Source organism: Chionomys nivalis, chromosome 8 (assembly GCF_950005125.1).
Source record: "Chionomys nivalis chromosome 8, mChiNiv1.1, whole genome shotgun sequence".
In the NCBI taxonomy this organism is placed as follows: Eukaryota; Metazoa; Chordata; class Mammalia; order Rodentia; family Cricetidae; genus Chionomys; species Chionomys nivalis.
Genome location: NC_080093.1, coordinates 80,527,272 through 80,547,728, shown reverse-complemented (window position 1 = coordinate 80,547,728; position 20,457 = coordinate 80,527,272). Strand labels below are relative to the sequence as shown.

The following is a 20,457-nucleotide window of genomic DNA, read 5'->3' as shown; positions in this document are numbered from 1 at the left end:
TACTTTAAGAGCTTTCTTTGTTGAAATGGCGCCAGAGACCTTTCTGCTAGAATGTGATAGTGTTTTTGAGGGAGGGGGCAACTGACAAAATCACAAGTAAAAATAGCACCACTCCTAAAAAAGATAGTTAAGAGAGACTATTCAACATACAAAAAAACCCTAAAACAAAAATAATCTTTATAATAACAATTTAACACAGCTAGGCATAGTAGCTCTCGATCAGAAGAACGGAACTCCAAGCCAGTATGGACTTTAGAGGGTGAGACCCTGTCTCAAATGACAAAAATACGCCAAAACAAACCTAACAGTTAAATTTTCATCCTTATTTACCCCTCGCTTATGGTCTTCAATTCTTTGAAGCCTGTCTTTCTTTCTGTTTTGTGATGGAAGTTCTTGAGGGCATTTACTCCCTTGAAGACTGCTGAATAATGAACATAGAGGATGTGGACGTCTCAACTAATCAGAAGACAAAGTTCCTCTAAGGCCAATGTCCTCCCAGCTGCTCTGTACTCAGTTTCACCAGTTCAATTCTGTGGACTTCGAACTACTCCTGAAATTGTATTTGCAGAAGAGTCTTCTGCAAGATACTCAGTGTTTTCCATAAAACCTGTCATATTGTTAAACGGTAAGAAAAGTTCGTTCAGGATTGCTACAAAATAATAGTGTGCTAGGAAAACTGGACTAGCACAACCTTGCTGCTGTGCTGACAGCAGTCTGCGACTATCAATCTGTGTTACAGAAACAGACAGACTTCAGTTCTCTGAAGAATGAGATCTGACCTCTGCTCCAGATGGATCAGTGGGTAAAATGCTGCCTTCCCAGTCTGATGATCCAAGTTTGGATCCTCAGCACCCAGGTAAAAGCATGAGCATTCGTGCCGGTTATCGCTGTGCCCCTATGGGAAGATGGGAAGTGGAGACAGAATCCCTCGGAAGTTCACAGCCACTTAGCCTGGTGTTCACAGTAGTTAAACCCTGTTTCAAACAGTGGAAGGTGAGGACTGACACACAAAGCTGTTCACTGACCTCTACATGTGTTACATACATGTGTACCATGGTATGGGTGGCTCTCACATATGAACACGCACACAAAATTAAATTACATTAAATTTAAAATAAAAACCATCTGTTCTTAACCTCTTTAAGTCAACCACTGTCTACTCCAGCCTTACTTGTCTAACGCTTCCACTGACTTCTATGCTCCAGTTAGCTCGAATCATATCCTGTTCGTACAAAACACAATGGGACTTACCTGGCTCTGAACTTTTTCTGCCAAAAACGTCTTCCTTTTCATCTACCCTCAAAACATGTAAAAAAAAACAAAAACCTAGTAGGCTTTTAGGGCACAGTGAATAGCACTTCTACACGCTTACTATAGCGTAAGTGTCCCCTGCCCCAGCTCTTGGCACACTCATGTACGTGTGGGCATGTGCATGCACATGTTGAGACCAGAGGCTGATGCCATCCTCAACCATTTCTCACCTTTTTTTTTGGAGACAGAATCTCTCACTGAACCAGAAGTCCACTGTTTTCTTTAACACTGCCAATTTATGTTATAGAAACAAGCACTGTAACAGATAAGACTTCAATTCTCTAAAGAATTCAGAGCTGACTGACCCTTGCTCCATTCCCCAAGTCTGAAGACCCATGTTTGAGTCCTCAGCACCCATGGAAGAACAGCAATACTTATTTCTGTCATCTCTGCCAGTGAGTCACCTGTCTCCCCCACTTGTAACCAACAGTGAGGTTAAAAGCCAGCTTTTTACATGGGTGATGGGGAATATGGACTTAGGTCTTCGTGCTTGCAGACCAAGAACTTTCTATTGAGCTATCTTTCTAGCTCCACCCCCACCACCTCTAACTGCTTAGTCTGAACCAAACTCTGAGCATCACATCCTGTTTTGAGTCTTGGTGTAAAAACCTCCTGGAGAACAAGCACCAAACTGAGTTTTGCATTTTTACAGAACTTAACATCCAGCTGAAAAGGTGCTCAACCATCAATCAGTTCAATCTGTTGAATATTTGCTTCTGCTAAAAAACACACCACAAAACATTTAAAGAATTTAAGAAATGTGCTTTCTTCAATAATCTAAAAAGAGTAGCAGCAACTTTAATATTTTATTCCCTAAAATAAGCTTTTTAAATTATTAGTATTATTTTAAAAATAACTTGCAACAAATACTGATAAGGTACTCTATCAGACTCCTCTATATAAAATCGACATGCATTTATTTGTTTATCAAGTAGCTCCAATAGATTGTTACTACTATAACAAGTTTTTCAGGTGGGGATATGGAAGACTAGACTCACACTCAAAGGGCTCACTGAAAAGCGAGGGAAGCACTTAGAGAGGGAGTAATCACTAGCACGTGGGAGATAGAGGCAGAAGGATCAGAGGCTCATGTCCAGGTCAGCTGCACAGTAAGTCTGAGAATAGCCTGAGATTAGAAAACTGTCTCAAAATCAAACACAAAACAAAACCCAAAAAAAAAAAAAAAAAAAAGCAAATACCTGCCCTCCCCCACCCAAAAAATCCAACTCAAACAAACCAGAGAATGCTAGAAAACAATACTGTGGTCTTTTGGAGACAATGACATGAATCCTGCCCTGTTGAATAGATTCCCAATCTCCTTAATGGCATGCTTAGACTTTTAATTAAAATATGTATTTTTCATAACACCTTTTATTCATGAGGACCTTCCTTTCATTAAGTCACTGAATTTGACTAGACAGGAACAATTTCAAGATAATAACGTAGGGGGCTAGAGAGATGTCTCAGTGGTTAAGAGCATTGCCTGCTCTTTCAAAGGTCCTGAGTTCAATTCCCAGCAACCACATGGTGGTGCTCAGTCATTTGTAATGAGGTCTGGTGCCCTCTTCTGGCTTGAAGGCATACATGCAGAAAGAATACTGAGAAGACTGTATACATGATAAATAAATAAATATTTTTTAAAAAGATAATAATGTAATTACAAAAGTTTCATGTTCACAATGGGTTTAAAAAAAAGCTAGGCTACTTCAAATGATAACATCAACTTTATTTCTGTTTTGGAGGATCTCACTATGTGGCCCTGCCTGACCTCAATCTTATGCTCCTCCTCTTCCTCAGTTTCACAAGTTGGGATTATAGACATGTGCCATTATATGCAGCTATTTGAGTCCTTCCGTCTCACTGGAACAACACAATTCTATACCTATCCTTTTGAGCCATGTTCCACTATATCCCTAGGTGTTACGCTAACGACCAAAAGCGTCAACTAGCCTATTTCCATTAATCTTGATGACTTTTCTTTTGTGGCATCAGGTCTTCTGGAACTGGAGTTGTAGATGGTTGTGAACCTTCATGGGGGTGTTGGGAATTAAACCCAGTTTCTCTGCAAAAACAAGTGCTCTTAACCACGGAGCCATTTCTCCACACTCAATCATTTTTTCTTAACACATAAAAAAGATACAATATTTAATAAAACTGTTAATGCTGTTAGCCAATACATAGAATAAAAAAAAAGTGTGTAGAAGATACTGAGTTTTCAAGTAAACATATGTTTGGAATTTCAAGTAAATGTTTAGGTCATAACCCAAATGTTCTCTTCTAGAAATGCCATATTAGAGAAATTCCAGAGATTAAAAACAGTTTCGGACATAATCCTCCTTATGGAATTCTCTAAAGGATGTTCTCCTGATTATTGCTGGCACCCATTATGATCATTTTAAGAACAACCCCTCAGTCAAAGGGAACTCTGCCTCTCCCAAGACTCAGACAAAGGTGTGATCCTGTCCTCAGAGTGACTGCAGACTGCAGTGCTCATCTCCTCCTGCCTTACATACCTCTCTCCACCCAGCCATATCACTCATGTCTCCACCTCCCTAGTGCTGGGATTAGAGGCACGTGACTCCTGAATGTTGGGAACACCTGTGTGAGTTCAATTTTTCTTTTTAGACAGATTCAATCTCGTGTAGTCCATGGTGGCACTGAGTCCTGGAATTAAAGGTGTGTGCCACCACTCCCTGGCCTCTATTAGCTCTATGTTCTGATCTTCAGGTAAGCTTTATTTATTAAAACACAAAATATCACTATAGACTAAGCTTGGGGTTAGTCTTTCTGTCCTCAACTGGTTGGTTAAGATCTATTCACAGAAAAAACAGGCAATCTGTTTTCCCTAGACTACCAATTCAAGCGCCAGCTTCACCCCAAAATACTTTAATAGACATTCTCAGAATAATGTTTGCCCAGATGCCTAAGCAGTTCATGCCCTAATCAAGATAAAACACAGAAATGGAAGAGAATACTCCAAAAATATTCCATGGTATCATATAAACCAAATAAACCCACAGCACCAAATAGGTTATATATTTTTTTTTGAAACATTGGTCAAAGGAGTCCCAGTAGACACCCCCCACCCCAACAGCACAGGCTATTGACAATGCTATTGGTTACCTTCCATAACCTATCGCTACGAACACTACATATTTACATCATAGAACATGGAAAGATGGAGCAGGTACTCAACTAGAAGCTTCACCCTATGACTAGTGCTCAAAGTCTTGGAAAATAATATATACACTACTGGAGGGGAAAAATAATCATCAGTTTCTCCCAGTTACAAAACCTGTGAGCTTCAACAGTGACCAACCTGCAGGATTTGTCCACTAATGCAATAGTGGTATGACTATTAAGGGAGTAACCAGCCATTTTTTTAAAAATTGGATTTAAGGGGCTGGAGAGATGGCTCAGAGGTTAAGAGCATTGCCTGCTCTACCAAAGGTCCTGAGTTCAATTCCCAGCAACCACATGGTGGCTCACAACCATCTGTAATGGGGTCTGGTCCCTCTTCTGGCCTGCAGGCATACACACAGACAGAATATTGTATACATAATAAATAAATAAATTTAAAAAAAAAATTGGATTTAAGGTCTCCTCTGTGAGATGAAATCCATACCAGACACTACAAATAAGGCCTAGGGCCTAAGACTAGATTGGTAATGGATCCCACGGGAAAACCTATCATTATTATTCTGCTAAACAAACATAGCAATAAAACAATACCTAATGACATTTTGCTCATAGATTAACCTTCCATGGGGAAGCTTCCTACGGTAGATGGTAATTAACATAGAGACCTATAACTGGACAATGTGCAGAGAGTAAGAGACTTAGGGGCATTTTGCCCTAAATGGGATGTATTTAGCACAAAAATTTATCGGTATATCTTCTGATTAAAAAAAGCTGTCTCACCAGGCAATGGTGGGACACCTTTAAACCCAGCACTTGGAGACAGACAGGTGAATCGTTGTTTGTTTGAGGTCAGCTTGGTCTACAGAGTGAGTTCCAGGACAGCCAGGGCTACACAGAGAAACCCTGTCTCAAAAACAAAACAAAACAAAACAAAACAAAACCAGAACAAACAAAAAGCCATGTCAAGAATACTGTATGGATTGAGCCTGATAGCATACGCCTTTAATCTCAGCACCCTCAGCACTAGGGAGGCAGGGGCAAGTAGAGTTCTGTGAGTTTAAAGTCACCATGGTCTATAAAAAAAGTCCTGGCTTGCCAGGACTACACAGAGAGATCCTGTCTCAAAACAACAGAAGTGGGAAGCTAGGTCTAGTGACCTACACCTATTATTTCAGCACTAGGAAAACTAAGGCAAGAGGACCACACAAGGTCAAAGTCAGCTCAGGCTATATAACAAGTAAATAGCACAGTATTTGCTACAGACTGAGATCTTGTCAAAACAACCAAGCAACCAAGCAACCAACCAAACAATAAAAACCAAGAAAAAAAGGGATAATGTATTGGAAAGCTTCATGGTAACATGAGTTTTAAAGTTCCTGACATACTACTCAGAAATTAAATGGGATAAAAGCACAGTTTGTATTAGTAAATGCACTCTAAGAATATTTGCTATTCTTCAGAACTAAATGCACTGCTTCCTTATTTACATTTAATTTTCCAGAGATGTGAGTTATTAAAGGTGATTAGCTGTACAATAAAAACATTTTGAACCTTCCTTCTGTATAATTAATCAGAGAAAAACGAGGGAAAGAGGTAAGAAAATTAGGTAGAAACTGGTACAGTGATACATGTCTATAATCCCAGCATTTGGGAGGTAGAAAGAGGAAGATCAGGAGTTGAAGACCTCAGCTACATGGTGAGTTCAACCTACATGAGACCTTGCCTCGAATAAAAAAAATTAAAAAGAAAGAAAGAACATGAAATTGATGTTAGACATTCTGCCAATAATATATAAATTAGACTCCTAATACAATAAACTTTTAGAAATACCCAGTATCCACATTTATAAAACCACATTTTTGTTTTTAAAAATAGGGTGTCGCCAGCCAAACATTTAGGTGGAGTTTGGGGAATTCTGAAAAGAGGAGGAAGAAGGATTGCAGGAGCCAGAAGGGTCAAGGACACCACAAGAAAACCCAGAATCAGCTCACCTGGGCTCATGGGCTCACAGAGACTGACCCGACAGCCTGGGAGCCTGCATGGCCTGCATATTTGTTACAGTTGTGTGGCTTGATCCTCTCATGGGACTCCTAACAGTGGGAACAGAGGCTGTCTTGGACTCACTGACTTTTGGTACCTTACTCCTAATATTCGATTGCTTTGCCCAGCCTTAACAAATGGAGAGGTGCTTACTGCAATTTGATATGCCATTATTTTGCTAATACTCATGGGAGTATTCAAACTAACTAAAATAGTTATTGACTACCAGTCTGATTTAAGCTTAAAGTACCAAAAGGTCGTTTTAATGCTGTTCCTTTTCCTGGTTTTGATCACACACAAAAACTACACTCAAATATTTAGATTATTATTAACCAAACAAAAGACAGTAGGAGGAAACAGGAAGTAAGCCTGCTGAGTGAGAAGAAAAACACCCTTTAGAGTAGGGTTTGTAACACACAGAATTTCTAACAGGAAATGAACGCATAAGTACCTACAGTAATTATGAGAATAGGCACTGCAATGCTGTTTCCCAACAAAAAGTCTAAATTGTGGGGAAATACTTATAAATAGCCAGAGATGAATGGTATGTGAGCATGTGAAAGCACCCGGCCAATGACTTCCAAAGTTAGTCTGCATTGGTGTTCTCTTTACCTTTTGGTCTACATAAACCAAACTTTCTTTTCTTTCTTCTGTTATTATTGTAGTGCATGTGTATGATGTCAGTGTGTGGGTGTGTATGTGTCTGTAATAAATATCACTGTGTATGTGTGGAGATCAGAGGACAACACTGTGGGGTCAGTTCTCTTCATCTTTTACACAGGTTCTGGGGATTGAATTCATGTTGTTAGGTTCACCAACCCCTAACTTTTCTTCTTGTACATGTACAATCAGTATAAGATCTCACAGACAGAATAAGATCTTGGTATCTGGAGAAAGATTGAGGCTAGCCTGAGCTATCAAGGCTCTATTTCAAGAAAACTAGTAAGACATAGGTAAGACGACTTAGAAAGTAAAGGTGTTTGCTGCTAAGACTAACCACTTGCATTAGATACATGGGATATAGTAGTCCCATATGCAAACTCCCACAAACACTCATGCACACATATGCACAAATAAATAATAAGTGAAATTTAAAATTTTTAAGTAAATAATAGGCTTGAAACTTTAATACAAAAATCCTTCCTGTAGTATTTGTAAATTGCACATCAAACTCTTATTGAATGTTTCTAATAATTATGCTTGCAACCTAAGAGTCGCTATTATGAAATAGCTATTTATAGATTCCTTGTAGATAATTAGATATCAAACTTCTTGATTTTCTTCCCCATTTGAACTTGCTCTACTTTTTGGGATACTGAACTATAAAATTAAGTTACTAAACTAAATTCTCAATTTACAGGAAAAAAAGTAGGAACCTTGCCGGTAAGCTAGAGACAAGTGGTGATACACAGATTAATAGAAATGGGTTAAAATTAAGATGTAAGAGCTAGCCAATAAGAAGCTAGAGCTAATAGGCCAAGCAGTGATTTAATTAATACAGTTTCTGTGTGGTTATTTCGTGGTCTGGGCAGCTGGGAATGAACAAGTGGCCTCCTACAACACTGTGTCATTATTGGGGAGCCAACAATTGTGACAAAAAAGTCCAACAACATATGGCACCTAATGTCTAGCCATGTATATCCACATAAGGCCTGAGAAAGCTTTAAAAAAAAAAAAGTTTGGGACATGGAGTTAAACATGGCTTCCTGGTGACTGTAGTCTCTTTGGGAGGTTTGGTACTAATGGCATATATAGGTGAGGATCTTCTTAGAGGCCCTGCTACCGAGAAATTGAACAGGGTTTATGAGCAGTGGGCAATGCGCTACTTGGCAGTAGAAGTGTCTACATCAGTGTGGACCTAGAAACATCCCAAAGCTGGAATGGTAAATGAGGCTCCTGGTGGCATCTCCTCCATGAGGTTAGGCTATCAGTGTACCAAGAGCTAAGTGCAGCTACTTTGGAGGTCCTAGCTGCTACTTAGCAGTTTATATGGCTCATGCAGAGAGAAGGCTGCATGTACACAGTAAAGTGGTCCAGACCGAGAAAACCTTTAAACAGACACAGTAAAAAATGGGTACAGACAGTCGTAGAAAAATTTATGAATAATAAGATAAGGTCTTTAGAGAGAAAATAAAATAGTATTAAAGAGGATACGCCATGTAGAGATGGGAAATACACAGGGAGTCTGGATCCTGTATGGTGTTGACTGTTGATGAGTGAACAATAGCTGCTAAGACATTGGAGTATGGGAACTGCAAAATTAAACTACCCTATATATTTTATAAATGTCTTAACTTTACAAAGTGGAAGCCAAGAAATATGTTACAATGGAGAAGGGGTTGTTTTTGTTTCCACAGAAAACAATGTGCTGTGGATTCGTTTAAGGTTGAAAGAGATCAGATTTGATTGGGCGAGATCTCCTGAAAATCCTGGCTGCACACATAAAGACATAAACCTAAAAAAACTACAAGACAGGTGACATATATTTTGCCTGCTCAAACATAAAAGAAAAAAACCATCTTTGGCTGGCTTGTGTACAACACACAGTTCATACTTGTGTTAATGCACATATTATGTTACCTTTGAAAGTTTGTGTTTTCAGGGCAAGGGGACCAGACACCAGTGAAAACAGGTGGCCCAGAAATCCAGCCTATCAGAATGCCTCTGTTGCAGTTTCCTTCAAGTTCTATGTCCAGAACAGCTTCAAGACTGCTGGCTGAGATGATCTAGCCTCACAGACTTCTCTAGTCAAAACTTTAGATAAGCCTTTCATTATCTCATCACACTGAGACTGGACAACAGCTAACGCCCCTAGACTTGACCATTATCTTTTTTTTATTTATTTATTTATTTATTTATTTATTTATTTATTTATTTATTTATTATGTATACAATATTCTGTCTGTGTGTATGCCTGCAGGCCAGAAGAGGGCACCAGACCCCATTACAGATGGTTGTGAGCCACCATGTGGTTGCTGGGAATTGAACTCAGGACCTTTAGAAGAGCAGGCAATGCTCTTAACCTCTGAGCCATCTCTCCAGCCCCTTGACCATTATCTTAATTTGTTCAGGGTCACTTAAAGATTGCCAGTGCACCCAGACAACAGGAAGCAGTCTAGAGAACACAACGTCCACATTCCTAAGAGAAGGAGTGGGTGATTTTTGGTCATTCAGTGTGCTATGGATGTTTGTTGTTTAGGGGGTTGTTTACAAATTGTTATTAGTAACAGTCAGAAAAAAAACCTGAACAAAGAAGATTAGACTCAGGGATCTCCTAAAGAGAAAAATGGGGGATATAATAGAGAAATGATGAGATAAAGGAGTGGATTGTTGAGTCTACTTTTGAACAACCATTAGCCTCAAATATTTTACATTGGCATGGATTTCTGTATACTGATACAAATTTAATATTTTTGTTATGCTGTATTATATATTTCTATTCTTGTTTAAGTTATTGTACCTATGTAGCTCATTTTAAAACGTAAAGTTTTAGTCCTTGAAAACTATTTAGGATAATAAAAAAATACAGCTTAATAGTCATCTATAACAATCATATATATAGTCATGTTAGATATATTTTCAAGGTCATACAAAGATATATTTTAGATTTCTTCAAATACTTCAAAGATCTGTGATGGAGGAGTTACTTTCATTTAATAAAGAAACTGCCTTGGCCCATTTATAGGCCAGCCCTTAGGTGGGTGGAGTAGACAGAACAGAATGCTGGGAGAAAGAAGCCGAGTAAGCAGTCGCCATGATTCTCCCACTCCAGACAGACGCAGGTTAAGATCTTTTCTGGTAAGCCAGCTCGTGGTGCTACACAAAATATTAGAAATGGGTTAGATCAATATGTAAGAGCTAGCCAATAAGAGGCTGGAACTAATGGGCCAGGCAGTGTTTAAAAGAATACAGTTTCCGTGTAATTATTTTGGGTAAAGCCATGTGGGCAGCCGGGTGCCAGGGACGCAGCCCTGCCGCTCTTATTACAACAGATCTGTAGAATATGGCATTTAAAATGCTTTAATAACATAAGGCTTTTAATAACAATGAGACATGCCTGCTCCTGACAGCATCAATTTACTTCAAAGAACCTCCATGTGGAGTTCGCTTTCTTTGTGGCAATTAGTCGCTGGACAAGAAACTGCCCTTGCTTTAACTGCTGACAGCATGCTGTCACAAGAAACTGCCCTTGCTTTAACTGCTGACAGCATGCTGTCCAAATTGGAAAAGCAGGACACAAAACAAAGTGAGTGCCAAACTTTGCCAAGCCAGGGCAGAAGAGTCCTTCAAAAATTCCTGCTTCACAGAAAAGTCTGTCAGATATTCTTGGCCTGTAGGCCAAAGATGAATGTCAGTGTTACAGAGGAACCCTGGGGTAATGAGATTTCTCTGTCATGCCATAGTTTTGGAAATTGTTTTCTCTGCACTTCCTGTTTACTCAGGTAATATTATATACTTCTTGGTTTTCGAAGTTGAAGGCCAGATATAATTTTCCTTAGTCATGATAAAAATTAAATTAGATATAAAATTCTGGACTCACTGAGGATAGTTAATAGAGTATTTTCTCTGAAATTTGCCAAATACAAATGTACTGGACATTTTGTGTGAATGGTGTAATTAACTGATAATTGTTCATATTGTATATAGTTTTACTGTGTTAAGAGTTAAAACCTTTTTTTATTGAGACAAAAAGGGGCAAATGTTGTGAAATAATTTTTTTGTTTTGTTTTGTTTTTCGAGACAAGGTTTCGCTGTAGATTTGGAGCCTGTCCTGGAACTAGTTCTTGTAGGCCAGCCTGGCCTTGAACTCACAGAGATCCGCCTGCCTCTGCCTCCTGAGTGTTGGGATTAAAGGCGTGCACCACCACCACCCAGTGTGAAATAATCTTTTTATAAACTGTGAGGATGTGTCAATGATTGGTTTAATAAGAAGTTGAATGGCCAATAGCTAGGCAGGCTTTCCAGACACAGATGCTGGGAAGAAGGGTGAAGTCAGGAGAAGATACGGAGGGAAGCATGACATGTAGGAGATAAGATTAACAAGTCATGAGCTACATGGCAGCATGTAAATAGAAAAGTTCATTTAAGTTATAAGAGCTAGTTAGAAACAAGCCTAAGTATTGACTGAGCTTTCATAACTAATAATAAGTCTCTGTGTCATTATTGGGGAGTTGACAGTCCTAATGAAAAAGTCTGACTATACATATTATTTTATTTATTAAATTTTATTTTTTATTGTTTTTTTTTTTTTTTTTCGAGACAGGGTTTCTCTGTAGCTTTGGAGCCTGTCCTGGAACTCCCTTTGTAGACCAGGCTGGCCTCGAACTCACAGAGATCCGCCTGCCTCTGCCTCCCAAGTGCTGGGATTAAAGGCGTGCGCCACCAGGGCCCAGCTTGTTTTGGTTTTTTTGAGACAGGGTTTCTCTGTGTATCCCTGGTCCTCCTGGAACTAGCTGTGTAGACCAGGCTGGTTCCGAACTCACAAAGACCCACCTGCCTTTGACTGCCAAGTGCTGAGATTAAAGGTGTGCACCACCAACCGCCCAGCCTAAATTTTATTTCATTTTTTTTAGACAGGGTCTCACTCTGTAGCCATGGTCATCCTGAAACTCACATCATCAACCAGGTTGAACTTGAACTCAAAGATTCATCTGTCTCTACCTTGAAGGAAAGTGCCACCATGCCAGGCCTAGTATTGTTATCTTAACAAACGGGGAGGAAGAGGAGAAAGGGTGAATAATGGGAATTAAACTAGGGATAAGTTCACAAAGGCAGAGTGAGTAATACAGCTGATAATGTAGTAATATTTCCAAAGGTCAAGAAAGAATTTCAGTTTTTTTCACCACAAATGATAAACCATTTAAATTCCCTTTAAGATCAAAGGCTCACTTTTTCTTTGACAGTGACATTACAACTTTCCAGGCAGCTGCTCTTTTCAAACAACCAACTACAAACAGCTGACTCAAGCCCTGACTAGTAGCATCATACACAGAACTAGTTTCTATCATTTTTAACCTACAAAAAAGCATGTTTAAACCTATTAAAACAAGCAGGAACTCATCAGTGCCCTATAGTACAAGGTCTGGGGATGACTAACTTCCCTCCTTCCCCTCCCCTCACTTAAAAAAAAATTAGGTAAAACTCACAGAACATAAAAGTCACAATTTAAACCATTTAAAACTGTATAATTCTGCAGGATATTCAAAATTTGATGCAATGACCAACAATTTCAGGACAGTTTCATTACTGCAAAGAGCCTGTACTGTTACACTATCCTACATATAGCAATTAAGTCCACGTAAACACTAATCTGCTTTTTCTACACATTTGCCCCCTTCAAAAAACTGTTTATTCATTTAATGCATATGGGTGTTCTGTATGCATATATACTGCACATCATGTGCGTGCCTGGTATCTCTAGAAGCCAGAAGAAGGCATCAGATCCTCTGGAATGGAATTATAGGCCATTGTGGGTCTCCATATGGGTACTGGGAATTGAGGTCCTCTGGAAGAGCAACCAGTGTTCTTAACCACTGAATCACTTCTCCAGACTCATTTGCCTCTTAAGAATGCTTCATATAAATGGAATTATATAATACATGCACAGTGGAGTTTTGTTGTTTATTCTGAAACAAGGTCTTAGCTCTGGTTGGTCTAGCATTCACTATGTAATTCAAACTGGCGTCAAAATTTGTGGCAATCCTCCTGACTCAGCCTCCTAATTTCTGAGATTATACACATTTGGCGTCAGGTCAATCTATGTATGAAATTTTTAGATCTAGTTTCTTTCAACCAACTTGTGTGGTTTTGTTTATTTTTCCTGCTGGTGGGCAATAAACCCAAAAAGCCTTGTGCAAGTACTTTACCACTGAGCTAAACCCTCAATTCCACACTCAGTGTATTTTCAAGGTGTATATAAGTATCGGGATTTCATTCATTTTCTTCTAAGGGAAAAGTTTTCCATTGTATGGCTACATCACATTTGTTAACCCATTCATCAGTTCAACATCTGGGCTGCTTCTACTTTGAATCTTTATGAATAGGTTTCTGTGAATAATTCATTTTTTAAAAAGTAGACAAAGATTTTAAGTAGATATTTCTCAGCCTGACATGATGATACAAGCCTGTAATCCTAATGTTTGGGAAGCTAAAGCAGGAAGATTGCTAACAGTTTGAGGCCAGCATGAGATACATGGTGAATTCTATAGTGAGACTCCATCTCATACAAATAAACAAACAGGCCAACAAAATGTCTTTGTATCTCTCCCCCAAAGGGCACAGAGATGGCCAGTAAAACATAAAATAGAGGGCTAGAGAATAGTTCAGTGGAAGAAAGCTTGCTAAGCTTCCAGAAGACCCTGGGTGTGATGCACAGTACCACAGAGAAGCAAAGAAAAGCCATTAAAGAATCATCATCATCAGTATAAAAACCGGAAAATAGTGTTAGAAAGAATGTAGAGAAACCTGAGCTTTCATATATCACTGGTAGGAATGTAAATGGTGAAATGTTATGGAAGACAGTATGCACAGTCAGGTACGTCAGCACCTGTCCAAAACAGCAGCCCATAGAAGGCTGAGGGATGAAGAGCATGAGTTCAAGGCTAGCTTGTGTTACATAGTGAGAGAGACCCTATAACCAAAAACAAATAAAGCAACAAACTATACACAAAATTACCATATCATCACTCAAGTGTATTTTCCCTGCCTTGTTCTTTTTGAGGCAGACTCTCACTATGTAGTCCTGGTGGGCCTGGAAACTGCGATACAGACCAGGCTAGCCTCAAACTCAGAGATTTACCTGCCTCTGCTTCCTAAGTGTGTGTACTATGAACTATCATGCATGGGTGCTTTTCTGTTTTAGTCCTTAGACATTCCCAAGATCTACAGATATTATAATATTTGGAATGGTATGTTAGTAAAGGAAAATTCTAAACTATGTGTGACTCTCTTCTGAGCAAAGACATACTATTCTAGTTACCTCTTAACTAACAGTGTCTCATACCTATAATCCCAGCACTTTGGCAGGCTCTTGTAGGACGGCCATTCCAAATTCGAGGCCAGTTTGGGACTTGTCTCAAATAATGGAGCTGGAGAGTACTGGCTGTTTTTTACCAGTGACCAGGTTCAGTTCCCAGCACCCACATGGTGTCTTGCAACTGTCTGTAATTCTGATGCCTTTTTCTGGCCTCTACAACATGCATTGAACATATGTGGGGCACAGACATACAAGCAGGCAAAACACCCACATATAAAAGTAAAGCTTTAAAAAAGTTCCCAATTTTAAAAACTCAAAGAATTGTTAAAAAAAAACAAACCCACATATACTATTAATAATCTACACTACCATTCCATTCTTCTCCTTTATCAATATAGGTATTTAAGGAAAAGCCTTTAAATGATGTCTTCCCTGACTTTTTGAGGTTATGTTTTTTGGTGTGTCTTTCATTATTAAGAACAAAAGGAAAGTGTTCAAATTTATATAATAGGTGACAGACAAAATTCCTTGCTTGCCCTGAAAATGAGAAGAAAAAGAAAGGTTCACTTATAAGATAAGACGAAATACCAAGAATATCTTCAGTTCACCTCAGTGATGACAGGTGTGCAACTAGGCTTATCTTGCTTGCTTGTGTTTTGAGACAAGGTCTCTCTGTGTAGCCCTGGCTAGCCTGGTAATCGCTATGTAGAACAAACAGGTTGGTCTCAAATTCAGCAATCCACCTGTCTGTCTCCTGACTGCTGGGATTAGAGGTGAGTGTGACCAGATTAACTAGGTTTTTATTTATAGTCTTACAAAAAAACTAATCAATTTTTCAGTTGACCTAATCATATTTAATCTTTTTCCACAAAACCAAAACCAAACCAAACCAAAACAAAACAAAACCACAGCAGCCTTGGAGGCAAAGAAAAGCAAGATTACCTCCCCGCAAAACAAGTGACTCACACTAAGATGCACACAAACACTATCAAATTTAAGAAGCTAGCAAGCAGAGACTGTACCTGAGATACTTGGCCTTGGGCTTTTGTAAGTTGAGCCGTTCGAATGTTTAAAGACTGGCTTCTTGTTACAGTTGCCCCAGAAAGGTATTTTCCATTCACCTTTCTTTCTAGGTGACAACTTGCTAGAGATCTCTCTTCAAGAAGAACAGCATCCCAAGGATCCTCTGCTAGCAAAACTGGACTCTTCTCCTCTCCATCATGTTCTAACGACTCCACATTGTCCACTTTAGGTTTACTTAGAGGATCCAAGTCTAACCAGTCAAATTTACTGATATCTTCAGACTTTGGAGACACTTGTAGACTGCAGACTGAAGTTTTCGAATTTGCAATCTCCAAATCAGTCCTTGCTTTCCCATTTTTTAAAAATTCTGATGTACTTGCTATTTTGTCAAATAGTTTTGCCATGTCAGGACTGACTATTGGCCGATAGATTGGTAAATTTCCTTGTGGATGAAATGGTGTGGAAGGTGTCAAAGGATATGAAAAATATGGAGACTGTCCTGGAAGTCGTAAATATATAGGTTCTGTAGATGGAAAAGTGGGCATCCTTGGACTGAAGCCATTCTGGAATGTGGCCTGTTTACTGTATGCTGAAGGATAAATAGAAGGTAAAGTATATGTGGAAGGCCCGGATAATCCAGGGGGCCACTGTTCTCTTTGAACAGTAGGTCCAAGATACAGCTGTGCTGAAAATGAAGGGCTCAGAACAGGAGTAACTGGCAACACAGGCGGTTTTTTAGTCTCAAAACTGTCATCCAGCAATATCTTCTCAAGTTCAGCTTGGGTGAGCTTTTCTACGTCAATATCTATTGCTCTCTTTTGGGAATCAGACTCAGGAAACACCATGAGATCATAATCCTGTTTGTTAAAACCTTGTGCTCTTTGTCTAGTGCTGCTAGACAGCTCAAAGCTTCTAGGACTGTCAGTCATTTGTCTATCCTTCTGAAGTTTCGCTAAGGCCTCTGCTTCCATCTGTAATGCTTCTGCTTTGTCCACATCTTTGGCTCTTATTGGTTCCGGATGTGAAGATGAACACTGTTTAAATTCATTGCTGTTGGAAATCTGAGCCATGTCCACAAAACAGACCAAACCTCTTAATCTTTTTTTCTTGTAGCTTCCAAAATACCAGGACCTATACATAAAAATAAACATAACACTCAGTTAGATTTTCTAAACACAAATTAATTTTGTTAAAACCTAACTCTGCTGGATGTGGTGACAAACACATTTAATCCCAGCACTTAGGGGAAGAGGCAGGCAGATCTCTTTGAATTTGAGGCTAGTATGGTCTACAGAGTGAATTCCAGGTTAGCCAGGAATATACAGTAACATGCCATTTCAAAAAACAAATAAATTAAATAAAACCTATCCTATATTAAGTTTTGAAGCCACTTACAAAAATACACACCAATAAAACACAATGAGAGGTTTCATGAAATCCTAATGGAAAAGCATGTTAACATTTTATCCACTCTTTGGTTCAGAAGACACTGAACCACACTTTATCCCACTTGCTAAGTTATCAAAATACTTGGCAGAGTAAGTGAAGTTAACAAGGCCTCATATCAGCTGTCATAATGCCTGTCATTTCCCAGTGACACTCTGGCTTTATTCCTGACATGAAATGACTTAAGTACCATTCACATATTTCCAAGACAGGGCTTATGATTATGCAACTAAAAAGTCAAAATAGTCATGATCTTCTTGCTATTACACTGCTCAAGAGCAAACTTTATCAGTCAAAATAAAACAAACAACTCTTACTTGATCAAAATCTATGAAAAACTTATAGAAGCTTCTTATACTTCAGAAATGTTTAAAATGTATAAAGTATCATAGCTTAGAAGAGTAGGACAGGTTTTAAAATTATAAAAAGCTGTAATATTCTACTCAAATATTTTATCATAACTCAATTCATCATATACTTTTGGGTTTTGAGATATGCGATTACACTGTCACTGTGATTGGTTTAATAAAAAGCTAAATGGCCAGTAGGCAGGAGGTATATAGGCAAGACTTCTAGACAGAGAGAGTTCTGGGAAAAAGAAAGGTAGAGTGGCCAGTAAAAGGCAGAGAAAACATGACTTGCAGGAGGGAGTAAAAGCCATGAGCCACATGGCAGGATATAGATGAACAGAAATGAGTCAATTTAAGTTATAAGAGCTAGCTAGAAACAAGCCTAAGGTTGAGCTTTCATAATTAATGTCTCCATGTTTTTTGTGAGCTGACAGGAAAGAAAAATATGTCTACAGTTTTGATTATACTTCAATTTATTTGCAGTTAAATCAATACTATACTTATCCTTTAAAAAATTAGTTTAAACATTCTCCTAAGCAGTAAATGAAAAAATATACATTTCTGATTAAGACAAACACTCCAGACAGAGGCAGAAGAATCAAGAATTCAAGGTCATCCTCAGCTACATATGAGTTCAAGGCCAATCTGGGTTAGCATGAGACTGTCCTGTGATTTTTGTGCTCTTTTTCTTCTGTTTGTCTTGTCCAACCCTGATGTGACAGTTTTATCTTATCATATTTTATGTTTTTTTCTAATGAGAGATAGAAAGGGAGTGATCCAGATGGGAGGGAAGTGGGGAGGAACAAGAAGAATAGAGGGAGGGGAAACTATAATTAGGATAAATTATGTAAGGAAAAAAATCTATTTTTCTTATTGAAAACAAAAACAAAAATCATGGGACCTTGTCAAAAAAGATGGGCATGAAGTGCTAGAGTAATGGCTCAATGGTTAAAAGCGTTGGCTGCTCTTCCAGAGGACCCAGGTTCAATTCCTAGCACCAACACAATGACTCACAACTAAGTGTAACTCTAGTTCCAGAGGATCCAATGCTCTTTTATGGTACTCTGAATGTACCAAGTTCTACAATAGTACACATATATGTATAAAAAACACCTTTACACATATAATAAAATTTTTAATTCTTATTAACTTTATTATTATTATTATTATCATCATCATCATTTTTATCCATATGAGTGTTTTTCCTGCATCATCATCATCATCATTTTTATCCATATGAGTGTTTTTCCTGCATGTATATCTGTGTACCACATGCATATCTGGTACCCATGGAGGTCGGGGAAAAAACATTGGGTCCTCTAGAACTGGAGTCACAGATGGTTGGTTGTTAGAGCCATGCAGGTGCTGGGAGTGGAACCCAGGTTCTTGGCAGGAAAAAGTGCTTTTAAATTACTGAGCCACCTCACTAACCCCTAAATTAATAAGGAAGAAAGGAAAGAAGGAAGTAGCTATATGATCTTTTGTAAATGAAAATGTTTCAATGTGCCTCACTTTAATTTCTCAAATTATTTATTTATTATGTATACAATATGCTGTCTGTGTGTATGCCTGCAGGCCAGAAGAGGGTACCAGATCTCATTAAAGATGGTTGTGAGCCACACCATGTGGTTGCTGGGAATTGAACTCATGACCTTTGGAAGAGCAGGCAATGCTCTTAACCACTGAGCCATCTCTCCAGCCCCACTTTAACTTTAAAGTTAAAAAATTAAAAGTCAGATTAAAGATATAATGCAATATTTATTACTAACTTTAACGGTAACCCCTTGCTGATCACAAAAGCTGTAGCTACTTAAAATTCTCTAAAAGAGGGCAATTACATTAGTCAATCAAACTTTTGGATACCATTTGCATACCCTAAAACAAAGGAATTAATTTAAAAGCTCGTTGATCATTCTGTGCATTCATTTACAATTTAAATTTAAACTTCAGGAAAAATAAAACAGAGGTCAGTCTTGTTACTCATCTAAATGCTTTCTGATCTTAACAATTCAAGATACCTAGTCAAGTGTGGTTGACTCTCTAAACATGGGAGGATGATGTTCCAGAGAGCTTGGGGGAGGGGGAACAGCCATGAGTTCCCAGTAAGAAACAGGGCCAGTGGGTAAAGGCAACCACAGCCAAACCTGACAACCTGAGTTAAGTTATCAGTACCCATAAAACTGAAAGAAAAAAAAGTTCCTGAAGAGAAAGCCACTCCTTCCAGGTTGTCTTCTTAACTCTGTCGCATACACACCAACACAATTTTTAAAACTTAAAGTAACAAGATAACTAAGAAAATAAAGAAGCAACGGTGGTAGTTCAACAACAGACACAATTCTCTTTGCTGTCAGGTGCCCTCACGGTTTGCATGCATGCGCCTTGGAGGGGCCTGTCCCAGTTGGCTCTGCTCTACTGCCTAGATCCCCAACCCGGCTGAAGGTGTTATCTGACAGTGTCAAGGCTCAGACTTACAAACTGGCCAAAAGAAGCCTGAAAGCCCCAGAAATTGGTGTGATCCCGAGCAGCTCATGATGTGTCTCACAGGTCTTTTTTGTAACTGGTAATAAAAATTTAAGAATCCTTAAATCCAAAGTCCCCTGATATTCCCGAGGATCTCTACCATTTGATTAAGAAAGCAGTTGCTGTCAGAAAGCATCTTGAGGATCAGAAGGATGAGAATGTTAAATTCTACCAGATTGTGAAAGACAGACGAATTTCATTGGCTTGCTATTATAAAACTAAGCAGGTCTCCTCTCAATTGGAAGTATGAGCCATCCATGGCCTCTGCTCTAGTAGCATAAATATGTCTTAAATACTCAAACAATAAAAATCACTTAAAAAATCTAGACACTATTCTAATATGACAGTAATATGGAACCAATTAAGCCATTATTAGAAATAAAATTATGAACCTAGGAAGACAGCTCAGTCAGTAAAGAGCTTGCCATGAGGGCTTAAGTTTGATCACAACCCAGGCATGGTTGCACAGGCTTGTGATCCCAGCACTGGGAAGGTGGTTGCAGGTAGACGGATCCCAGATGCTCACTGGTCAGTCAGCCTAGCCTAATCAGCTAACTTCTAGTGAGTGACTAGAAATTTTTACAAAGTCCTCAAAAATTTTACAAAGTCCTATTGCTAATATCTCTGGTTCATAAATGAAGAAACATAAGC

The 20,457-nt window shown here is 38.7% G+C and overlaps 1 protein-coding gene and 1 pseudogene across 1 annotated transcript in view; one reads left to right on the top strand and one right to left on the bottom strand.

Moving 5' to 3' along the window:
- The window catches only part of Pik3c2a (phosphatidylinositol-4-phosphate 3-kinase catalytic subunit type 2 alpha), a 110,538-nt gene that overhangs the window by 73,340 nt on the left and 16,741 nt on the right, over positions 1-20,457 (bottom strand). The window contains exon 2 of the mRNA XM_057777084.1: positions 15,490-16,621. Coding sequence (XP_057633067.1) covers positions 15,490-16,560 — 1,071 coding nt within the window. The 5' untranslated portion in view covers positions 16,561-16,621. The remainder of the gene's footprint in view (positions 1-15,489; positions 16,622-20,457) is intronic.
- LOC130879077 (40S ribosomal protein S13-like) lies at positions 19,655-20,087 on the top strand (annotated as a pseudogene).